This window comes from Pleuronectes platessa, chromosome 11 (assembly GCF_947347685.1).
Source record: "Pleuronectes platessa chromosome 11, fPlePla1.1, whole genome shotgun sequence".
NCBI classification, from domain to species: domain Eukaryota; kingdom Metazoa; phylum Chordata; class Actinopteri; order Pleuronectiformes; family Pleuronectidae; genus Pleuronectes; species Pleuronectes platessa.
In genome coordinates, this window is record NC_070636.1 from 3,050,130 (window position 1) to 3,071,871 (window position 21,742).

Consider the following 21,742-nt stretch of genomic DNA (forward strand, 5'->3'; position numbering starts at 1 on the left):
CGACACAGAGCGACATTATCTACAAAACAACCCACCTGAAGAAGCCCTGATTCACTGAGACGCAGGATTTGTCAACACACAGAACTCCCAACACTTTCCTGACATGTTCAGGACCAGTCCCCTGGTAAAATGTCCACATGTCCACATGTCCAAGTGAGCTCATGTGAGAAAACAGCAGGATAATATGGTGAGAATTTACAGCCATGGAGTGGGGGGGAGGGGGGCATGTTGTACTTATTTTACATCTGATCACTCAGAAACATATTCCAGGTTTACAGGGACCAGGGCTGTGTGAATCCAGATGTGTCCTGGTCCACACATTAAAGGACCAACTCCTCTGACCAGTTCCAGTTCAAACCTATTTCTGTCCCAGTTTCCCATTAAATACATTGATTTATCCTCCTCCACGATATCAACATGGAATACCACATATTGATTTTTTTTTTTAATTGAGTAAAATCTTGCTTCATTGTAAAGCTCACTCATGCACATTGATGTGTGGGTGTGATGGAATTGCCTAAAAGCATAATTTGTCCCCTGTGAACAGAAAAGACGTCTGTGTGTCTTTGCATGTGAGGAAATGAGATCTGATCACACCCCCCCCCCCGTCTTACTAGTCACCGTTTCTCATTCGTAGTATCTTCGGTAAGTAACCAACCGATGGATTGTAGAATTGGATTTTTGTCATAAAAAGCTATTTAAAAAATGTCGTCAAATCAGAACAATGAGCTGAAAACACTCAAACGTCCCTGAGCTGAAGGAAACTGCCGAGTCGGCTCCAACAGAATCGTCCTGTCGTCCTTTGTTGGTGTAGAAACATTTTTGGAGCAGCTTTGATGTCTCACACGTCTCCATCTGCAGAAACTGTTCGGTACGTGTGATGTTTAAAAAAACAAAAAAAAAAACACTGGCACCATTTGAAGACACGGATCAAAACATAATCTGAGTCTTTGTGGACGGATCCAGGATCAGCGTTCTGTCAGACAATATGGCCGCCTCACTTTGACGCCAGCTCTCTCCTTGTGTTTCCCTCCCGTGTTAAAGTGAGGATGACATGTGATGACACGGAGACGTATGCGTTCACACACATTTAAAAATAAATGGTTGGCAGAGCTGCGTGGCGCTCTGGTGATGAATGACACCCCCCCCCCCCCCCCCCCCCCCCGGGCTGTGTCTCTCTCCTTCAGGAACCTCAGTAATGTGTTATCGATTTGGAAAAAAATGAGCAGGACCAAAGAGTTGAGTACACAAGCATGTCCCTCGCATGCTCGACTGCACACGTGTGTGTTTATTCCTCCTGAGTATCCTCCCATGTTTGTATGTGTGTGTGTTGTGTTTGTGTGTGTGGGGGGGGGGGAGTTTGTCTTGTCCCTGCATTTCCCCCTGAAGGAGGGCGGTTCTGATGGGGCTGGTTTTGAAGGGGTTCTCTCTCTCTCTCTCTCTCTCTCTCTCTCTCTCTCTCTTGTATTGTTCGATACCCGGTCTCTTGCCGACGCGGTGGTGCTATCGGTAACAGGAGCTCAACTCACCCTCCTGACTGCGGTCTCATTTGGTCGGGATTCAGCATTTAAAAAGCGGTTGTGCTGTTATCCAGCCCTCGCTCTTCTCCCCCCCCCCCCCCCCCCCCCCGCATACAAATGCCTCCCCTGCAGTCGCTCGCCCTGTGATGATTGTATGTTTATTCACATGCGTCAGCGTTTGAATGTTTGCATGTCAGCACTCAGAGCAGGCGTCTGCGTCACGGGATGAACACGCAGAGCAAACCTCCTCTCTCTTCTCTGCTTCATCCAGTGTTCTCCTTCCTCCTTCAGCTCCTTCTGTTGTTTATTACCTTCCTGCACCTCCCTCCCTGTCCCTCCTTCACTCATCATTTCCCTTTTTATTCCTTCCTCTTCCTCTTCCATCCCCTGCTTTTCCCTCCCCTCTCTCCCTCCCTGTTTGTGCTCTCATCCTATCGTTCCTCTTTCATCTCTGGCTCTCCATCTCCCTCCCTCCGTCTCCCTCGTTCCGTCCCCCCCCTCCCTCCCTTGTTTTCGGTGACTTGCTCTTAATCCCACTGCTCCGTCCTGTTTCATGTGTGCACAGATGAGTGCAGACCTGAAGTCAGCGAGCTCGCAGCCTCGTCCCTGTTTGCTTCTGGCTCTTCTGGGTGCTGCATTGTTTGTGTTGCGGGGGAGGAGAGGGATGCTAATTAATGCGAAAAACTGTTTGCTCTTCTTCTCTCAGACTTTCTCTGTGTCTTAATCTCGCTCTCCCTCGCTCCCTCCCTCCCTCCCTCCTCCCTCCCCTCCCTGTGCCATGTTCCCTGTGGGGACAGATGAAGGTGGTGCCTTCCTGTTATCTGCAGCACCAGCACAGATATCCCCACATGACTTTTCCAGCCACAATGCAATAAATGACGCATTAAACATCACGTTTCACAGCAAACAGACGCATTAACATATTCACATCCAGCAATGCAGCACTTCCTCACCTCAGACTCACGTTGAATTAACACTTTTTTTTCTTCACATCCAGTCCAGTCGGAGTGTCGGAGCAAATTGAAAGTTTTCCTCCAGGCCTGGAAAAAAAAGCCCTGATCAAACTTCCCCAAAAAAACACTTTTGGAAAATGCATTGAAAGTACATTCTTTTACTTATGTATTTATTTCTGCTCAAACTGTCATGTTTGTAATCTTAAACTTGGCTGATGTGGAAGAAAGAACCCTTTGAAGTCGGCGTTGACCTGATTGACAAATTTCTTGGCTGCATAAGTCCAAACTGCTGGATGGGGGGGGGGGGGGGGGAGGCTAAAGAGAGCTATCACGATAAGCATCTTTTGTTACACTGCATTCTGGGACATATGTGTCATGGAGATATTTCTGCAGCTGTGGCTCAGTTTGAATTCTGACTTCAGACGTCATCTCTTTAACTTTTCCTTTAACAACAGGAACTATTTTCCTGTTTTCTTATTAGTTGATCCTGTTTATGAATCAAAGGTTCAGCAGCAGCTTTGCAGAAGGTGCATGTGAAAGTGATGCTCAACCCTGCAGAGGTTACATCTGTGCACGTGTTGGAGAATTAATGATACGTGAATATGGAATAAACCAAATTACTTAAGAATACTTGAATGTCCCTTTTAGCCGAGGGCAGATATTCCTGTGCAGCAGTGAGTTCTGTTGGAGTCTCGTGGGGAATAGAAGAGACATGTCATGTTTTGATGGAACTAACATTTCCATGAAAGGAACAAGCTTTTCTCTGCAGTGATAAAACCGTCCGTCTTTGAGACACCGTCCTCCTCCTCCTCACCTGCAGCTGGTCCCAGGTCGCTGTTCTGGGACCTGTGTTTATTCCTGTTTTCTGATGTACACATCAAAGCAGCGGAAGGAGGACACTTTCTGAACAGCTGTTCCTGAACACTGACCACGTACCCGTCCTCCGTGGCGTTTACTTGGAAAGACAAAGTTGACTCAACCTCCTGACAGTCGATACAGCAGCGAGACGCAATGTCCCAGAAAAAGTTCTGCTTCCTCCCAGAGAGTACCTCTGTGTCACAGCTGAGCCTCGTGACGGCTGGTATTAAAAATAACCGGGGCCTTTTTGGTGGGCACTTCCATTCTGCAGGAGTACTCGCTGTGTATTTTGAGTGCCGGACTGGTCCCAGTGGGACATAAACCCCCGATGCCGGCAGTGTTCGGCACCTCAAAATGTCACTCGTCATCCTTGAGTCCCTATCCTCACACTCTAAAGTGATGAGTTCAGTGCCGGCCGGTTTGGAAGAGGCTGTTTTTATCCTCTGTGGTGACGCCGGGTGCAGCTTGATGCTCAATCCATGGAACCCTGAAACCTCCATCATCTGTCAGTAGGGAGAACCCCAAACTAGAGAATCAGAGGACATTGACTTTGATGAGACAGAAGTCCTTTACCTTCTGGAATGAGTAGCTGATACAATTCTCTAACTGAATCCCCAGGGGACAGGAGTCGGTCTGTATCGATGGATGAACTCTGGTCTTTATTAATTTGGTCTGTTTGTTGGATTTGTTGATGAACAGTGAAGAGTCGTCGGTGAAGAGTCGTCAGCCTCTTTCAAATCACTGAGAGCAAACCCAGCCTTTGTCAGTAGAGTTATGAGCCACAGACGACAACTGACCTACACACAGCTCACGTCTGTCTCAACACCGTCTTTTTTAAATGTCATCCTCTTTGACATGAATCATTAAAATCTGGGAAATCATAACTCTCTCACTTTTGCCGGGTGTATTTAAAATGATTGGTGATTTATCCTCCTGTTCCTGTTTGAACAGAGGAGGATGTGATTTACTTGGGGGGTGGGGGGGCAGGCAGAGGCATTAAAAGACGGGCCAGCAGAAGGTTGCCGCCCTGGGCCACGTCTGGCTCTGTGCTGTCTGGGATTTGACGACGTGAATGAATCACCAGACGTCAGGTTTCTCTCCTGAGAAAAAAGAGAAGTTTGAGCTCAGAGGAACATCACAGGGGAAAGTTTGAGCTGTTTTGGCCTCATTGTAGTCGACAGGTCACAGGTTCTTTAAACCTTCAGGTTGTGAGACTCGACCTGACGGTGGTTCCTGATCCCTGTCAGAGCCTGAGAGCCACCAGCAGGGGCAGCAGAGAGCGAGCAGCGGTGGGATGATAACGCTCACTGACCTTGGTTTGAACCATTTACCTTGTTAGAGCTGAGAGGTGATTAGTGTCACCACCCCCCCCATCTCACGAGTCAGCATCCCAGTCATATGTGTCGGCCTCATCCTTCCTCAGCCTCCCTCTACTCTCCCCCCCTCTCTGCCTCAGTTTAACGACGCAGCAGTTGCATCATAGATTTTCACAGCTGGGTGTTTGCTCTAGGTTATAGAGCAGGTTGATAAAGATAACTGCCCCCCCCCCCCCTCCCTGGTTGAGACATCGAACATTTGAGATATCTGCCTCGAATACTTCCACCTCCACCTGAAAACAAAGTGTATTTAGAAAAAGAAGGCAGACACAGTGTCTTACTTCCTCAATTACTTAAACCATTGTTAAAGGATTTATTTCCACCATTCTCAAGTTCCAGTTGCTTTGTTGTTTGAGTCAAATCCCTCAAATGGACCCGGTGTGAAAGCACAGAAACAGATTTCACCATCAGCTCCACGTGTCCTTTGAGAACTGGTTCAGGATGAAGTGGACATCGCTCCGATCTGTTAAAGAAGATTCCTTCTGGCTGACTTGTCTCAGGCTGTTGCCTTCCGTCCTCCCCATCCTGGCTGGTTGAATTTACTCAAGTGCACGGATTAGTGTCCTTCTGAAAAACTGTTGCCATTTTGAACCGATGTTTTGGCTCCTGACCGACAACGTAGACAAAAGTAAAAGCCCAGTTGCTGTGAAATATGTTTGCACAGCGATCCTCACACACACACACACACACACACACACACAGACCCACACCTACCGAGGCCACACAGCGCTGTGTGCCGGCCCCGGGGGCTCTGAGGACAACCAAGTGGCAACTCATGCATATTTTGTCAGCTGGAAGTGGCCTGCAACAGAACATGAATAATTCTGTTGTCGTGATCATTGTGTTACTTCTCAGCCTCCTAAACACATCTGCAGGTTTTAGACCAACGCGCTCGGGAAAACCGCTTTATTTAAACATGGGAGGCAGCTGGGCACTCAGTGGAGCTGTGTGCCCTCTGAGCTGTGTGATTGTCCTTCACAGACACACACACACAGACACACACACAGTGAAGGGGTCTTACTCTACTCCCTCTGTAAAGCCTCGCACCACATGAGAGCACGAGTAGGTGGTCGGCTCAATAAAATCAATTCCAAATGTCAGTTTAAATTCTAACCCGTTTACAAACCACGGATCATTCTGAACCATCGGCCCCGGGGGAGTTTGGTTCTTAGCCGATTCATTATCGAGCTCGGAGCTTCTTCCCTCCCGGGCTCTAAATCGGGGGAAACAGATCCATCAGCGTGGATAGTTGAGAAGCAAAGTGACATTGACCCCCGACCGTGACTTGTGCCGTCTCCCTGTTTGTACACAAACATCTGCCCTCATGAGCATCAAGCAGCGGAGACAGGCAGGCTGACGGGTGATTGACAGCAGGATGCCGGGTAGAGGAGCTGTGACTTCATCCAGCTGTCAGAGTGAGAGGCTCTCCGGCTTCAACACTCCGAAAGGTCGAGTCCCTTAAACGTGTTTATATCTAAAGAAGAGATGAGGGAGCTGTGAGTGTCCGAGCGTCCTGAGCAGCTCTGTGTCCAATTTAATATCACTGCACTCGGGGCGAGAGCCTCCGCCAAGGCCCAGCAGACCCATTATGAGACTCCATTTAAATCCAGCACACCTGCATTTTGTGTTTGGATCCGAACCAAATTGCTCATAAGCTGCTTTCAGACAAACACTGGAGTCCAGACATTCTCCTGGAAGTCTCCAGAGTGGCTGGAGGTGAAATACACAAAGTCCATCGCTCTGAATGTTTCCAAGAACTTTTCCTGTGAAGCCCTTTGGGGAAATTCACAGCCAGCGAATGGTGATGATGATATTTTGAAAACACAGATATATCAGGTTTGTAAAGAGGAGCCGTTCACATAGAAGACGGGAGGTGTTCCAGAGCTTTTTGTGATAACGACTGAAATCGTCCAGGTTCCTTTTTGACCCATTTCCCGTCCTAACAAACAAAGAGACAAAGGGACACAGCTGAAAGATAAGAAAAATTTAATCTCCCTCATATATCTTCCTGCTGAAGAACTGGTTGTTCACAGCCTGTAGAAAAACATCCCACTCCTCCATTTTACCGAATCAGAAGTTGCAGAGAGTTGTTAGTTGCAGCTCCTCTCTCCTCTGTCCTCTCTCCTCTGTCCTCTGTCCTCTGCCTCCCCTCTGTTTGTTAAAATATTCCCTCGTGTTCAAACACACAATTCACCCGAGATTCATTTCAAACGCACAGAAACACTCGGCGCTGCGTTTGCCCTCAGCCTGCTCCTCGTGGCGTTGACTGACAGCAGACCCTCTCTCGGTTTCTCTCTCGCTCTCTCTCTCTCTCGCTCTCTCTCGCCCCCCAGAGACACCTGAGTGAGGGGGGGGGTGAGCGGCAGAGCGATACTCCACACACACGTTCGAGCCCTGCCTGCCGGTCCTAAGGGGCCTCCCTGGGCACTCAGCAGGGGCTGCCGCAGGTGCTGTGCCAGAATCTCCTCGTTTCTTCAGCTTTGTTCTTCTGTCTCTTCCTCTGTGAATCTCTGCCCCCCCCCCCCCTCACTCGCTCCATCTGTAGCCCAGCCTATATCCATTTTCTCATATATATTTTTTTCCTATCTCGCTCTTTTTTTTCCCCTCTCCATCTTCTCTCGTCTCCTTCCAATCCTCCCTCGCTCTTAACCCCTTCTCCTTTTGCCTCTCGCCCCATCTCCCGTTTTAATCCTCTCTTCTTCTTCTTCTCCCCGCTCGAGCTCTCTTTAGCACTCCATCTTTGTATCTGACCTCATTGTCAGGTCATCGGCGAGGAGCCTCGGCGAGTGGAAGATGGAACAGATAGCGAGAGTGCACGATGTGCCTCGCGGCTATATCTTCTCCCTGATAGGCCCACGAGGAGCTGAAAGCTGCCCTGCGTCCGGTTAATAATGAATGAGTCAGATCAGGAGGTTCGACTGCATGCGTCCACTCTCTGCTCCACCTCCTCCTCTTCCTCACCTGTAATGAGCGGGGAGGAGAGACCAGGGAGGTGAAGGGTGCCTTAACGCACTCCTGGGGGGGGGGGGGAGGGGTCCTGAGAGGGAGGCCCCGAGAGGGAGGCCGAGTTTTTCATTCCCACTCCGATCCACTAGCTCTCTCTCTCTCTCTCTCTCTCTCTCTCTCTCTCTCTCTCTCTCTCTCTCTCTCTCTCTCTCTCTCTCTCTCTCGCTTCTGTTGAAATAAGTTTTGACAGGTTGTACAAACAGAATCAAATGTTCACTGGAAACCATACGATGCCTCTGGACTCCTCGTGCACTGGGCTGATAGACAGACTTTTAACAAGGGGCCCTTCTTCTTTTTTTTTAGTTAATTGATTTCCGGGTCAGAGAACTGGAGCTTTGTTTAATCGTTTAGTTTTGTCACTGCTTCTTCTTCTTCTTCTTTCCAGAGATTACATCTGAGACGAGGCAGCGTTCTCCCAACAAACATTAATCAAGGTCCCCGTCCTCCTACTGGTGAATAGTGTCATTGCAGCTGCAGTGTGAGAATTGGTGTAGAACGAGTAACGATTATTTAGTTGCACTTTAGTTGAAAGTAAAAGAGCTGCAGGTTTAAGTTCATCTCAACAAGTTGTCAGAGGGTAAATTATAACTGTCAAAGGGAAGTTGTATTAACTTGGAATCTATGAATTTAACACAAGGAGTGTTTGGAACAAGTCGGTTTCAAAGACAAAATGTTAAAGTCGACAGGATGTGCTTCTATCTTCACTGTTAACCTGCCAGTCTGTAGTTAAGAGGCTTTAAAATGCAAACAGAAAATCTACTCACACTTTCCTGTTGAGAGAGAAGCACGTTTTTAAACTGTGTATAGAAATTTGTATTAATTGAGCTTTTCTCTCATGTGGGTCGGACTTCTCTCAAGTTGACCACCCCCCCCGTGCTGCTGCAGGCTTTAATGACAGAGTGGAACCTACGAGTTAGTCTGTGATTCACCAGACAAACCTCTCAGCCGCTGTGAAAATGAAACGCCACTCGGCTGCTGAGTGAGTTCTAATTTCTCACCGCGGAGGAGGAGCCAGCGGCGGGCGGTGGGATCGGTGTTCAGCTGGCTGTGGACCACAGAGCCGGTCTGTTGGCGTTTGCCCTGTGGCTGTTGTTCTGCTGTCGGTTGGCCGGCGACACGTGAGAGCCCACCCCCCCCCCCCCCCCCCCCCGTGGACACAACACTCTCTCACTCCAGAGCTGGTCCTAACACTTCGGACGGACACGGAAACAAACAGATTTATTTATAAACCTGCAACTTCGGACATGGTTCATAAATATTTGATTGGCTCGTGTTCAGTTGCTTTGTCATACGTGGGACATGTGATGCACCGGGGGGGAAGACGAGTGAGCGGCTCAGACAAAACATGTGTTTTCCTGGATTCATAGTTAAAGAATCAAACCATAGCAAGAAAACCAAATTACTCTTCTTCAATGGAACAAATTAAGTTAAATATCAATTACAATGACAGGAACAAAAGAACATCTTAGGCTAAAACGCCTTGATATATCTTTATTTGAAGCAACGTAGATTGATGAGCAGAGATCCTCCATGTTAGTTATATATATATATATTTGTTTGTGGCCACTGCAGAGGGAGGAGCAGTGGCAGCGCTGTGGGAATAAACTGAGCAGCATCAGCAGCATCAACTAAAGTAAACATCACAGGTTCCTTCAATAAGGAACTTTGTGTGTTTGTTTGGCCTGGAGGAAACTCTCGGCCTGAAGTCCTTCTCCTAACTGTGATTGTTTACCATGAAAACACCAGAGGGCCTCCTGAATGTGAAACCACATCTGGGAACTAGAATGAGACGTTTTCTTCTCTTTTTATAAAGAAAGAATAGTTACCATCAAAGTAGAAATCAATTCTAGTGAATAGATCGACTCTCAAAAAGTCTCATCTGGAATTAAATCTATCACTTTTCTCTTGGTTTAAGATTTTATTCATATTTTGTTTATGACTGGATCAGATTTAGATTTTAGCCACTGCAGCTTCTCGTGTTGTTTCTCTTTCACCCCGGACAGAAGAACCCTGTCATGTCGTCCATCTTTATTTTACAGTCCATTAAAATGATCGTGTCTATAGTCTTTGGCCTCATCGTTATTTAGACTGTACAGATTTGCATTTCTGCCTCTGTCACTACTGTACAAAGTTCCTTGCACAGCAGAGAGAGCACAGATGTTTCCCGTCTCAGATTCGGATCAGAAACATTATTTATCCGTTGTTCAGAAGAGCATTAAATTGGGCACATGGCTGCATGTAAGCAGGGTCCCACTTCAATCACAGTAGTAATGACATTCATGACAATTTCTGTGTTTACGAATATAAAACCATCCTCCGAGGACCAGTGGGTGAAACTCCTCATTTGGATCCGTGTTACAAGACATCGGAGAAGACGGAGGGAAACGTTTTTTTTTAACAAAGTTGATTTTGGCGTTAAGATTCTCGCCTCAGCGCCCACATGGTGTTTTCATCTGACAGAGGGACCGGCAGGATGTCGGCCAACGCTTCATCCAAAGGAAAGACAAACCAAAAGAACAACGTGTTCGGTGTCCGGCAGATCTTCTCTCCCACCAACTGGCTGTTCTATCTTTGTGGTGATGGCGTCTGTCGGAGTCCTACAGCTCCACCAGGGTGAGGAGTCCGGCTCCATGTGGTCGGCTGCTCGACACGGTGAAGACACCAGAGCCTTTCTGAGGTTTTCAACTGGATCACCTCAAAGAAACCTCACAAACAAGATGGAGGCTCCTTTTCTCTCAGCATCCTGACGCCCTACATGGACTCACGCCTTCGGGCTCTTTCATAACAAATGCATCCCAACTGGAAAATGGCGTCAGGGCACTTTTGGTCGACTTGTTCTCTTTTTCTCAGTCCTGGTTTAAAAAGAAGCATGAAAAACCAGAATGTGCTCGATCACAGGCTGGAGTGAGATGGAGATGGATCTGTTCACAGAGCGTTGGCTGCTGGAGCCCTGCAGGCTGCAGGAAGCTGCATGGATCTCTACAGAGAAATGACTTACTGGCGTTTATTAACATTTTCACCAGTTGGCAACAAATGGACTGTAAATAAATACTGTTGAGTTTCTTTTCTTGTCTTTTTAAAAGCAAGTTCAATGTTCAGTATCATGCCCAGGGACACTTCGGCGTTGCAGAATGTGGGAGACTGGGAATCGAACTGCCGACCTTCTGGTTAGCCTTTTAATATTAAGTGAGAACAGACAAAGTGGGAGCTGAACATTTGTGATCAGATCTCTCGGGACAGATTGTAACTCCAGGTCTGAACAGGACCTCAGAGTAAACACATGTTTACTGTGACTGTTAATGGATCTGATCCATGTCCTCTGAACTGTTCGCTCCAGCGTCTCCAGCAGATCTGTGGTCTGTTCCTCGTTGTTCTTCTTTTAACTCCTCCCACTCGATCGTGGCGTCAGGAACGTTTATCACACTCAGTACTTGTCTTCCTGTCGGTGTGTGGCCATGGCTCTTCAAACGAGGGGGGGGCTGAAGCCTGAGTAACTGGGCCTGTTTCCCTTGTGGAGGTTGAGATCAAGTGAAGCGCTCTGTCGGCTTCCATCTGCATCGTCTCCTCTTTGTCCTCGAGTCCCTCTCCCTTTGTCCTCCGCTCTCTGTCTTCATCCCCCCCCCCCGTTCTGACTCGAGCCTCCACGATCTCATTTCCTATCTGTCTTTATCTCTCCGTCTTTCACCATCACCGTCCACGTTTCTCTGTGTCTCTGTTCTCGAAGGCTCCCTCCATGATGCCCTTTGAGAAGACCCGGTTTTTTTCGCTGAGTCATCAGTTCCCTCCGTCACGGTTGACCTCACATAGCACGTCGGCGGTTCTGGAACCAGAGGCATGACATGTAGAGGCTGATCTCTATTCACGTGCCTCATTCATCAGCACCGTGTCGCTCTTTAACCAGCGAGCAGGAAGACAGATCAATACGATGGCTGAACGGATGCATCGCTTAGGAGTCCTCCTCAGCCGGGCGAGATAAGGGGACTTGTGAATGGATGGCACTTGAAGGAGTCACACGGGGGGGGCGGCGTGTTCTCGGCCCCTGTTCAAACGGGGCCGAGGCTTTTAGTTTGAAACAAAGTGGTGAAACTTTGGAGAAACATCTGTTGGGGGGGGTCTCACCGGAATTAGGCTTCAACGTGGAGTTTCTAATTAAATCCACGTCTAACCTCCTGAAAGAGAGTAAACACGCTTTGTTCCTGTGATCTTAGATAACATTAAAGAAAAGTCGTGCTCACACAATGAAGGAAAAAGTGATTTGGGAAAACACAAAGCCGACAGTTTGCCTCGGCGTGGGTGAACGTTCACAGAAGTCAATCAGAGAGGAAACCATTATACCCACTGGTCTCTCCAGGTGGTCACATGCAGCACTCGAGTGGGAGCTGTCACTCAGAACTGGATTTAATCTACAAATTACCATAAACAATGAATAATACTGTACTTTGTTCTGCCAGTAAGGTTTCTCTGTTGATAACATAAAACCTTTTAGCTCATTAGAAAGCACCAACAAGTCAAATCAATCGAGTTAACACAACATTTAACATAACAAACACTCAATCTACCTTTTAAATGAAAAAACTATGACGCAACACTTGTTATTGAAAGTTAAAAACAGGGAATTTCAAACGCAGACAGCTTTTTAGAATAGAAATTAAAAGCCTCTCTATCGTCCATATTAATAGTTCTTTACCCCCCCCCCCCCCCACACACACACACACACACACTAACCCTAACCCCCCCTAAGACCAGCATCAATAATTCATTTAGTCGTATTGTGTCACAAGTTCGTTGTCTAGTTTTGGAGGCAACTTTGTGTTTTTATGCCGACACATCAAAACTGAGGCGACACACAACTTCAAATGTGCAAGTTTCACTTTTCTGACTTGATGGTTTTGCTGGAATGGATGTTTGGATCACTGGTCCTGAGGCATTTTCCCATCACACTGCTGATACTTTGCTCATCAGCAGCCACTTGCCAAACCTCATGTGAGCTGAAATACAGGGGGGGGGGGGGGGGGAGCAGGGGCCAGACAGCGACAGGAACGCTGACAGGAAATCAGCGAAAGGCGTGACAGTCAGGGAATGAAGTCGAGATCGCAGGAGATGTTGTCTCTGATGTATTTGTGCACTCACACATACACACACACACACACACACACAGACACACACTGAGTCTTTGTTTTTATTTTTGCGTTTTTCTTCGACACAACTTCCGAAGTGGAAGTGTGAAAGCATTCAGGGGAAGTGAAGTGAGCCCTGGAAAACTCTCACACTCGAGAGACTCACACACACACACACACACACACACACACACACACACACACACACACACTGTGACACTAACAAACAACCTCTCCAAGACATGTCATCCCTCAAGGCGATTCTGTGAAGAGTGCAAAGAACACTCAGGGTTTGATTTCTTGTATATTTTATCTGCTCAAATGTGGAAAACACTGGAAATAGAGAAGGCAAAAAATAAATATATATATATAACAATTCCCACAGTGCGAGAATATAAATCAAGACGACAAACACCAATGACAACTTAATGTCAAAACTGTGGAGCTGTACCGAAACCTCATTCTAAATAGATTGATATGTTTGTGAATGCATCTAAAGCTGAGACAGGAAGCAGTCGTGGGTTCTGAACCTCTAAGTTACTCGTGGAAAGTGAGAAGCAAATACCAATATCACAATTATTGGTTAATCTACACAAGCCTAAGTCCTCAGGGGAAATGGAGCCGGTGTCTCTGGCTCTCACAGGCCTGTAATGAACTCGTGTTTCTCTGGTTCACCTGCCTGCCTGCGTGCCTTTGTGCAACCGAACATGTTCTCACTGCACATGATCCTCACTCGGAGAGACACACACCTCTGAAGCCGGGGCGAGTCACGGAGAGGTCGACCTCTGGCAGTTGTCAGTGCACATCCATGTGTTTTTTCGGGGGCGGAGCTTTGACGAGAGGCGGGGGGGGGGGGGGGGGTGTATGGGTTGTGTATTTTCAAACATCCTCAACCAACAGCTTCAAGCTTTAGATCCTGTCTATAGTCCAATTGGATGCATTGTGTAGTTCTCTGAATTCTATGTTACCTGATATTAAGTGATAACTGTCTCCAGCTGCAAAAGTTACTTCCCATTCTTTCGACTGCGGTGGAGATGGCAGGTTTATTCAAAGTTAAACTAAGATGTGTTGAGAAAACTTTAAGATATATAATTCATGATGATTATATAAGCAGGTGAGACGCAGGACAAAGGGGGCGTGTCTGTGTCTGACATGACAGTGACAGAACAACGATGTGGGACCCACAACACAATCGTCACCTTCCTCCCTCAACAGCTGCTTCTTCTGTCTCTCACCTTCTAACACTTCTTTATCTTGTGAAGCAGTGACATCACCCTCTGGTTTCTCATGTTACACAACTGTGGAGATGTGTGTTGCATTGATTGTGTATGTGATCACATCTTGTCGAGTGTCTCCAACAGTTTCTGGTTTGAAAAAACTTGTCGCTACTGTAATAACGTATTAATATCTTGTAAGTGTTGATTCTATCCTGTTTAGTATTATTTGATATGCAGGTGAAACTGCTGTGATTTGTCAAAGTGACCTTAATTGATTCCTGTGATGTCGGAGCAGCAGCTTATGACTTTTTAATCAGAAGACAAACAAAAAACGAAGGCCGGTCCTCAAGCTTCAGACCTGTGGCTCATTAAATATAGATCCATGTTGGCTGTAACCACCGTGTCTCTCAAACACCGTCCGACCAGAAACACCTGAATAGATAGATGGATGGATAGATAGATAGATAGATGGATGGATACTTTATTAATCCCGTGGGACATTTAGGTCATCCAGTAGTTTATACACTTATACACTTAACCGACATACATAAATCAGAATCAGAATCAGAAAGTATTTATTGCCAAGTAGGTTTACACCTACAAGGAATTTGCTCTGGTTATTGGTGCAAACAATGAACATAAAAACAATATAAATACAACACACATAAGAAAAGCAATAAAAAGAAACAATATATATTTACTCACTATTTAATTCTTATTTACTCCCTTTCGCTAATATTTATACAAAGTAACATTTATTTAGACATAAACGTATCTTAATAAAAATATATAATAGATAAAAGATATAAAAAGTTAAGTAAAAAGTGAAATGCAAGACAGTGAACAGTGTCAGATTGCAATATGCAATGTAATGCAGTATAATATAATATAATAAATATATATATACATAGGTAGAGCATTGCAGATACAGGTACATGAATGGGTCTGACCCTATGGTACAGAATGCAATGATGTGATTGTGTCAGAGTCTAGAATGAAAGTGTTCTTGTGCTGCTGGAGTGGATTTATATATATAAATATAAAAACAACAAAATATATATATAAATATATAAGAATATGAATTGGTAAAAGGTAAAAGTATGTGCACGGGGCCAGTATAGCCAGTAAAGGGATGGACAGTGGGTTGGTATGAGATGAGATGAGACATGCAGAGTTTACCAGAGAAAATTCAGTTTTAGTTGATTTAATTTCTTCACATCCACAGTCAAGCACCTTTTACCACAGATCACACCTCAGGTTCTCCTCGTTGCTGGATTCCTCCTCCTGACTCATGTCCTCATCCTGACTCATGTCCTCCTCCTGACTCATGTCCTCCTCCTGACTCATGTCCTCCTCTCCCCGTCTGTCCACAGCTGCTTCCTGTCCCTGCTCCTGGTGGCCGCTGTGGTCTGGAAGATCAAACAGAGCTGCTGGGCGTCCCGGAGACGAGAGGTAAGACCTGAAACGTCAAATATTGACTCTGGCCTCTCGGGCCGGTGGATTAACACCCAGGCAAACATGGACTCGTGGTCCTGCTCCTCTCGGTGTCTGTTAACTCGTTGTTCGGTTCCTGACGTCTCTCTGGTCGGTGGAGTTTATAAAGATCGAGGGTTTGAACCGGAAAGTGTAAAGATGCTCTGCAAACTCTCAGGTGCCTTTTGGTAAACACACCGTCTGACTGCTCTGCACGACATCACACACAAGGGTTCATGGGTTTTTACTCTCACGTAAGAATATATTTAAACTTATGAACTCAATCATCTTTTCATTTGATCCAAATCATAAAGGTTTCCCATCAAAAAACAGGTTTAAATGAAAAGAACAGAAAGATTTCACCTGTTCTTCACGCTTCTTTATCTTTCTCCTCCTCCTTTCTCCATGATCCATTCCTTTTCTCACTATCAAAGTATTTCTTTCTAGATTTGCTCATTAAAGAACAAATGCATTGAACACACAAAGGTCAGAGTACATATGTGGATATATTTGTTAAAATATATTAATTTATGCGAATTATATCTGAAATTTGAATCCTGATGTTGTGCCAGAAGCCTGTTTGTTCAACTTTTAATAAAAAAGTAAGCTCATCAATTCTGCCATGAAAATGATAAAACCAGCAGTTTCGGTGAGGTCCGGTGTTAACAGTTTGTACTTCCACCTCAAAGTTTGGGTTAGAGTTATTGATGCATTTATCATTTATTAATTAAACTTAAGTCCAGACCTAAGCTTCTATTAGTTACATCTTTAGCAAACTTGGCAGCTATGAAATCAATGTGTAGTGAGTTTAAAATCCTAATTTTAGAGAAGTATTGATTTTATCTTAATGTCCAAATCATTCACTTTCAAGTCTTTTTCAAGAGCAAAACATTTTAATCAGTTTATTTAAGAGTTAATTATGAGCTCTTGCTTTATTTGATACAATCTGAAATGAGGCCTTAATGAGCTTTAAACACCCAAAGGAATGAACACTGATAAAATGCATGGACTTCTTGATACAGTTATATTTTGTCTGGCTCCACTCTGAAACCAGTGTGTGTTTACCTGCTGCTCTTTGGAAACCCTGTCTTGATAAAAGCAGGATTGATTTCTCTCTCTCTCTTCAGGCCCTGTGCAGTTGTAGATTGCTCAATCAGCCGATGATACATTAGTCCTGTTGATAATTACTTCAGTACGGAGATTATATCAGTTTGTGGAAGGCAAACAATTAACCGAGCTGCAGAGAGGCGGTGGTTTCATTTACTGGAGCTTTACTCTTTCCTTCTGTACATCCTCCTTTTAGAGTAGAGACTCATTTCTGTCAGGTGGGAGCTAACAGCCTGAGGAAGCTTCACATCTAGAGCAGGGATGTTTGCTCTCGTGTGCTTCCTTAACCAGTAGAAAGAAAAGCTTACAGAAACTTTAGATTGCTTCCAAAAGGGCCACAGGTCAAACTCTGTTCTTCAGTTTCTTCTTTTCTCTAAGGGGTTGTAGTTTTACATCAAAAGAAGTCACCTCCGCCGATAATAAGAGACATTAATACATAAATCTATCAGGGACTTGGGGTAAACAAATAAAGCTGAGATTAATAAAGTTAATAATATCCATACCTGTCGTCCTTTTTCTTTATAGATTCATAACATCTTGCAGTTCAACATCACAGAACTGGAAAAGTGCTTTAATTCACATCTAGAATATGCTTCTAAAATTGCCTTAAAGGTAAATGTACTTTTATTTATATATATATATATATATCTTCTCCAGTCCCTAAAAAGCTCCCTTTAAGTCACTACAGCTAAAACATAGTTGTAGGTAGGTAAAACTCAGACATCTTCAAACACTAATATTAAAGAGAGACATGTAAACCTGAAGCTGAACCTGTGCATCAGAAATCTCAAGGTCGTAAAAGGCTTTGTGAGGCGCTGCAGATTTTAACTGACAGTGACGTTAACCTACTTTTAAAAAAACAACCCGTGCAGGGATCCACGGTGCTGACGGGTAGAGAGAGAGAGAGAGAGAGAGAGAGCTCCTGACAAAGCCCCCGTGTGATTGGTTTAAATTCCTCCTCAGATGACAGCAGCCACAATAGATGTGCTCAGTTTAGGACTTTCACTTTTGTTGCCATTGTCCAAAGCAGCTGTGACAGAGTTTTATTTTATTTTATTTATTATTTTATTTGTCCAGGAAGTAGGACACGGTCCCAGTGTCCTCAGTCCTCCACTGACTGAGGCTCGGACCTGCATATTGAGAAGTCGCTTCCTGTTGTTTCATCAGAGTTTCCCGATGAGTCCAGAATGAGTGGCTGAAAGGTTGTGTGTGTGTTGCCTTGTGTGTGTATGTGTGTGTGTGTGTCTGTATCTGAGGTCATACAAACTACTGTTGCACTTAAGGTGAACTTTAGTTTGTTGCTCTTCACACTCGCTGAGCAGCTGAAGTGGTTTTCAGCCGCAACCTCGTCCAAAAGTGTCGTCATGACCCCGACCCCTGTTCGCCTCTCATCCCCCCCCCTCACCCCCTTCACCTGCAGCCACTCCACCCTCTCTCCACCTCACTGCCTCAGCGGACCAGCCTCAACCTTTCCTGTAAAATTAGCACAGGGGCTTTGTTAAGAGGGTTTCAGGGGCAGCGGGAAACTTTGAAGCAGATGTTTAACTCCTCAACACCTGGGAAAGCTTTTTTTGTGGACAGCAGAGTTTGATGAAGTCTGTGATGAGTTGATGAGGAAAGTAAAATGCCTCTAAGTGCAGCACACCCCCCCGCTAAGGCCGAACAGTCCCCTCAACCTCAACCAGCTTCACGTTAAGGCTTTGCCTCCTTAAATAAAATGGTGTGTTCAAGTTTCTTAACCACAGTAAATTCCAGATCCGTATTTTAAAAACCAACAACATCCCTGCTACTGAGACGAGCTGTCGAGATGCTGCCCTGACTCTGATCTATTCCTGGAGCTGTGAACCTTTTTGGATAAATAATCCCACGTGTCAGACAAACCCATTAAATACAAACAGTCGCTTCTGCCAATCAGAATTACATCAATGGCCCAGCCGGCTTTTTAAAAAACACGTCCTGTTGAAACCTGGAGTTTTTTGCATTTTCATGCTATTAAATCATCCGAGTGAGGTAAAGATAATTTCCACACAAATTGGGTTTTAGTGGTTTCTTCATTTTTTTTAAAGTCAAAGTGAAATATGTCATCCGGACATAATGGCCGGTTCAAGCAGCAGGAGGCCGACTTAACGACGTGGCCTTTCCCGTGAGGATCCATCTGTCTTCTCTCGGCTGCACTGAAGTCCTGTCACAGAGAGAGAGAGGTGTCTGAGGGGAGTCGTGTTAATGATGCTCTTCATGAGGCCTTCGTCCTTCACTGTGGTCGCTGCAGCTCTTTCACTCTGACGTCTGAAGACATTTTGGATCCCGGGGGTCCTTAAAACCCAAATCAGGTTCATTATCAACACGTTTCTTTTGCCTGAAGCAGGAGTCGTGCAGATGTATTTAAAAGTATTGTTCCACTGCTCAAAAGTACATATAAATATACCTTTTTCAGGTTTGTTTTTAGATTGCTCATTATCTCACACGCTGCTTGTGATGTGGAGCGATATGAGAAGAGGAAGCACAAGAAGTACTCTGTAAATAAAACTCAGATTTCGTCATTGAAGCTGTGCAGCTTCCGTTCTCACTGTAATTACCTCGTCCTGCTCGTGGGGAAATACACACAGCTGCAGATCTGTCTTCACATGCACACGTACACCGCGCTAACGCAACTTGACGCACACATTTCAGCCAAACACACAAAGCTAATCAGGTTTTTTTCTCCGTCAGGTCGATTCTCCCTCGTTACAGTCGCTTGTCTCTTCGACGCTGGGACCGAAGTGTTTCTCTGTCGCCCCCCCGGCTTCTTTCCCACAGTCAAACCCAGTTCCTGCACGTTACCCCGTGCTTGCATCAGCCGTACAGTGACACACATTTGCATCCGATTAGTTCCCACGTTCCCCTCCCTCACACTGCGTGCAGGGCATCGCAGGGTCAGAGGGATTCAGCCCCGAGCCGTGTGCTTTGTTCCCCTGACCGCTTGTCATCGGGCTTTGAGGAGGAGTTCAGCTTGTTGTGTTATTGCAGTCGTTGTCAGTCTTTATCCCTAAAGTGTCGACATCGTTGTGAAACTTTTTTTATACCGAAAAACGGGCTTGAAATCAACTTTTTTGAGGTTATGAGTTACTGAGGATCAACTAGTCAAAGCAGATCTATAGCATTTATTCTACGAGCTGTGTTAATAACCATAAAAGACAAAAAGGCAACCTGCATCAAATCCTATTTACAGAATCAGTGACTGCAGACCTGACTGTGTTATTTACTTGGAACAGCTCCTCTGTCCTCCCCCCCCTTCACTTCACGAGGCTCTTACATCATTCACAGCCTGCTAACTTTATGAAAAGCTGCAATGAACCCCTAAAAAGTAAAGTGTGTTCTTACCTTCAAAGCACCGTGGCTTTTGGAAAGTGTAAATTAATCAAGGGTGTCATGATCAAACTTATTCATTTTCTTTTTTTAAGCTGTAGAAGTTTTTTTTTAAATGCTTTCAGGCTGAGAACAGACAGTTCGGTTGCAGCTTCTTCTTCACAGTGTTTATTTGCATGTGTGAGATTTAAGGTGTTGATGTAAAGACTCCAGTAAAAATAAGTTTCATGTGGTAGCAACATGACACCAGCTGAGACGGGTGCAGGTTTGTGGACCTGAGAGCTCACACGTGTGCGTTTGAAAGTGTTCATGTTCATGTTTTTCCCACCACGTGTGTCTGCAGTGCATTTGTTTGCATAAGTGTGTCTGTGTGTCTGTGTGTGTACTGTCTGAGTCTTAATTAAAACCTTCCTTTGAGACCTGCCGGTTCCTTTTGAAGGAGCCCGAGCTGCCAGATGGCCACGGACACAACCCGACCACAGCGGCCATTTTGTGCCGTGGAAGGCAGTGGCCCTCTTAGTGAGAATCAGCCCCTCTGCTCTGTCAGAGCTGCTGGATCACTCCTGCTGGAGCGTTTGAGAGCAGCAGGTCTGAAGTAGAGGCCGTTCTGAGGATACACTCCACACCAGTTCATCTTCATTTTGAAACACGAGTCACTTCCATCCCCACGAGCAGTTCAGCCCCGTCCATATTAACACACCTGACACAAGTATATCACATTTACATTGACGTTCACAGTGCAAACAGAAAGTAATGATCACTTACAGCAGAGACTACAAACAGGGAAAGACAATGTGATTCATTGTTTGACTGATGATGAAGTGGAACTGTTACTGATTGTGTTTCCAGACTGATAACAAGCTGAGTCTGAAGCCGACCTAGTGTTCGTCCAATATGAGCCTCACGCAGACGTATAGGAAAACAAATAATGCAGAAATGTATGTGACATTTTACAGTAATTATATTTTCTTAATCAGAATCAGTAAGTATTTATTGCAAAGAAGGTTTACACCTTAAGGAATTTGCTCTGGTTATTGGTGCATGCAATGAACATAGAAACATAAAAACACAATAAATACAACACACATAAGAAAAGCAATAAAAATAAACAATATATATTTACTCACTATTTACTTCTTATTTACTCCCTTTTTCTAATATTTATACAAAGTAACATTTATTTAGACATAAACATATCCAAATAAAATATATATAATAAATAAAATATATAAAAAGTGAAGTAAAAAGTGAAATGCAAGATGCATAATCCAAGTTCTCCACATTTTGTTATATTTGTTTACTTTATATTCGTAGATATCAAGTTTATGGTTAAAATCTATTTTTTCCATAAAGGTTTTATAACATTTTATGTCTGATAAGAGTCTTCACAATATTCTAAATTCTTTCTGAGCGACTTTTCTCCTTAACTTTTCATTCTGTTGTTCATCTTTGAGATGTGGAGACACTGGGTCATAGAACAGGGAGCAGCTACAGGTGTCACTGTCAGTTCACCGAGGCCTGTAACACACGTGTGTGATAAAAACACATTTGTGGAGTGGATGTGAGTGAGCAGGCTAATTAGAGCAGGGATCCACCAGCAGCATGGAGGGAAGGGCTGATACATCATGATGCAAAATACTGTAATAGTGGCATCGCTCTAAACATTCACTCTTCTTGCCGCGGGACAGAATATCTCTTTTCCTTTATTATTCGACTGCGGCACCGATAGAGATTTTTTCAGACCCTCTATTTTATTCAGGGCAGAAGTTT

At 45.0% G+C, this 21,742-nt stretch overlaps 1 protein-coding gene across 1 annotated transcript in view; it reads left to right on the top strand.

Moving 5' to 3' along the window:
* Nucleotides 1–10,186: 10,186 nt before the first annotated feature.
* The window catches only part of LOC128451004 (attractin), a 30,122-nt gene continuing 18,566 nt past the window's right edge, over nt 10,187–21,742 (top strand). Inside the window, exons 1-2 of the mRNA XM_053434774.1 lie at nt 10,187–10,289; nt 15,273–15,499. Of these exons, the coding sequence (XP_053290749.1) occupies nt 10,187–10,289; nt 15,273–15,499 (330 nt within the window). The remainder of the gene's footprint in view (nt 10,290–15,272; nt 15,500–21,742) is intronic.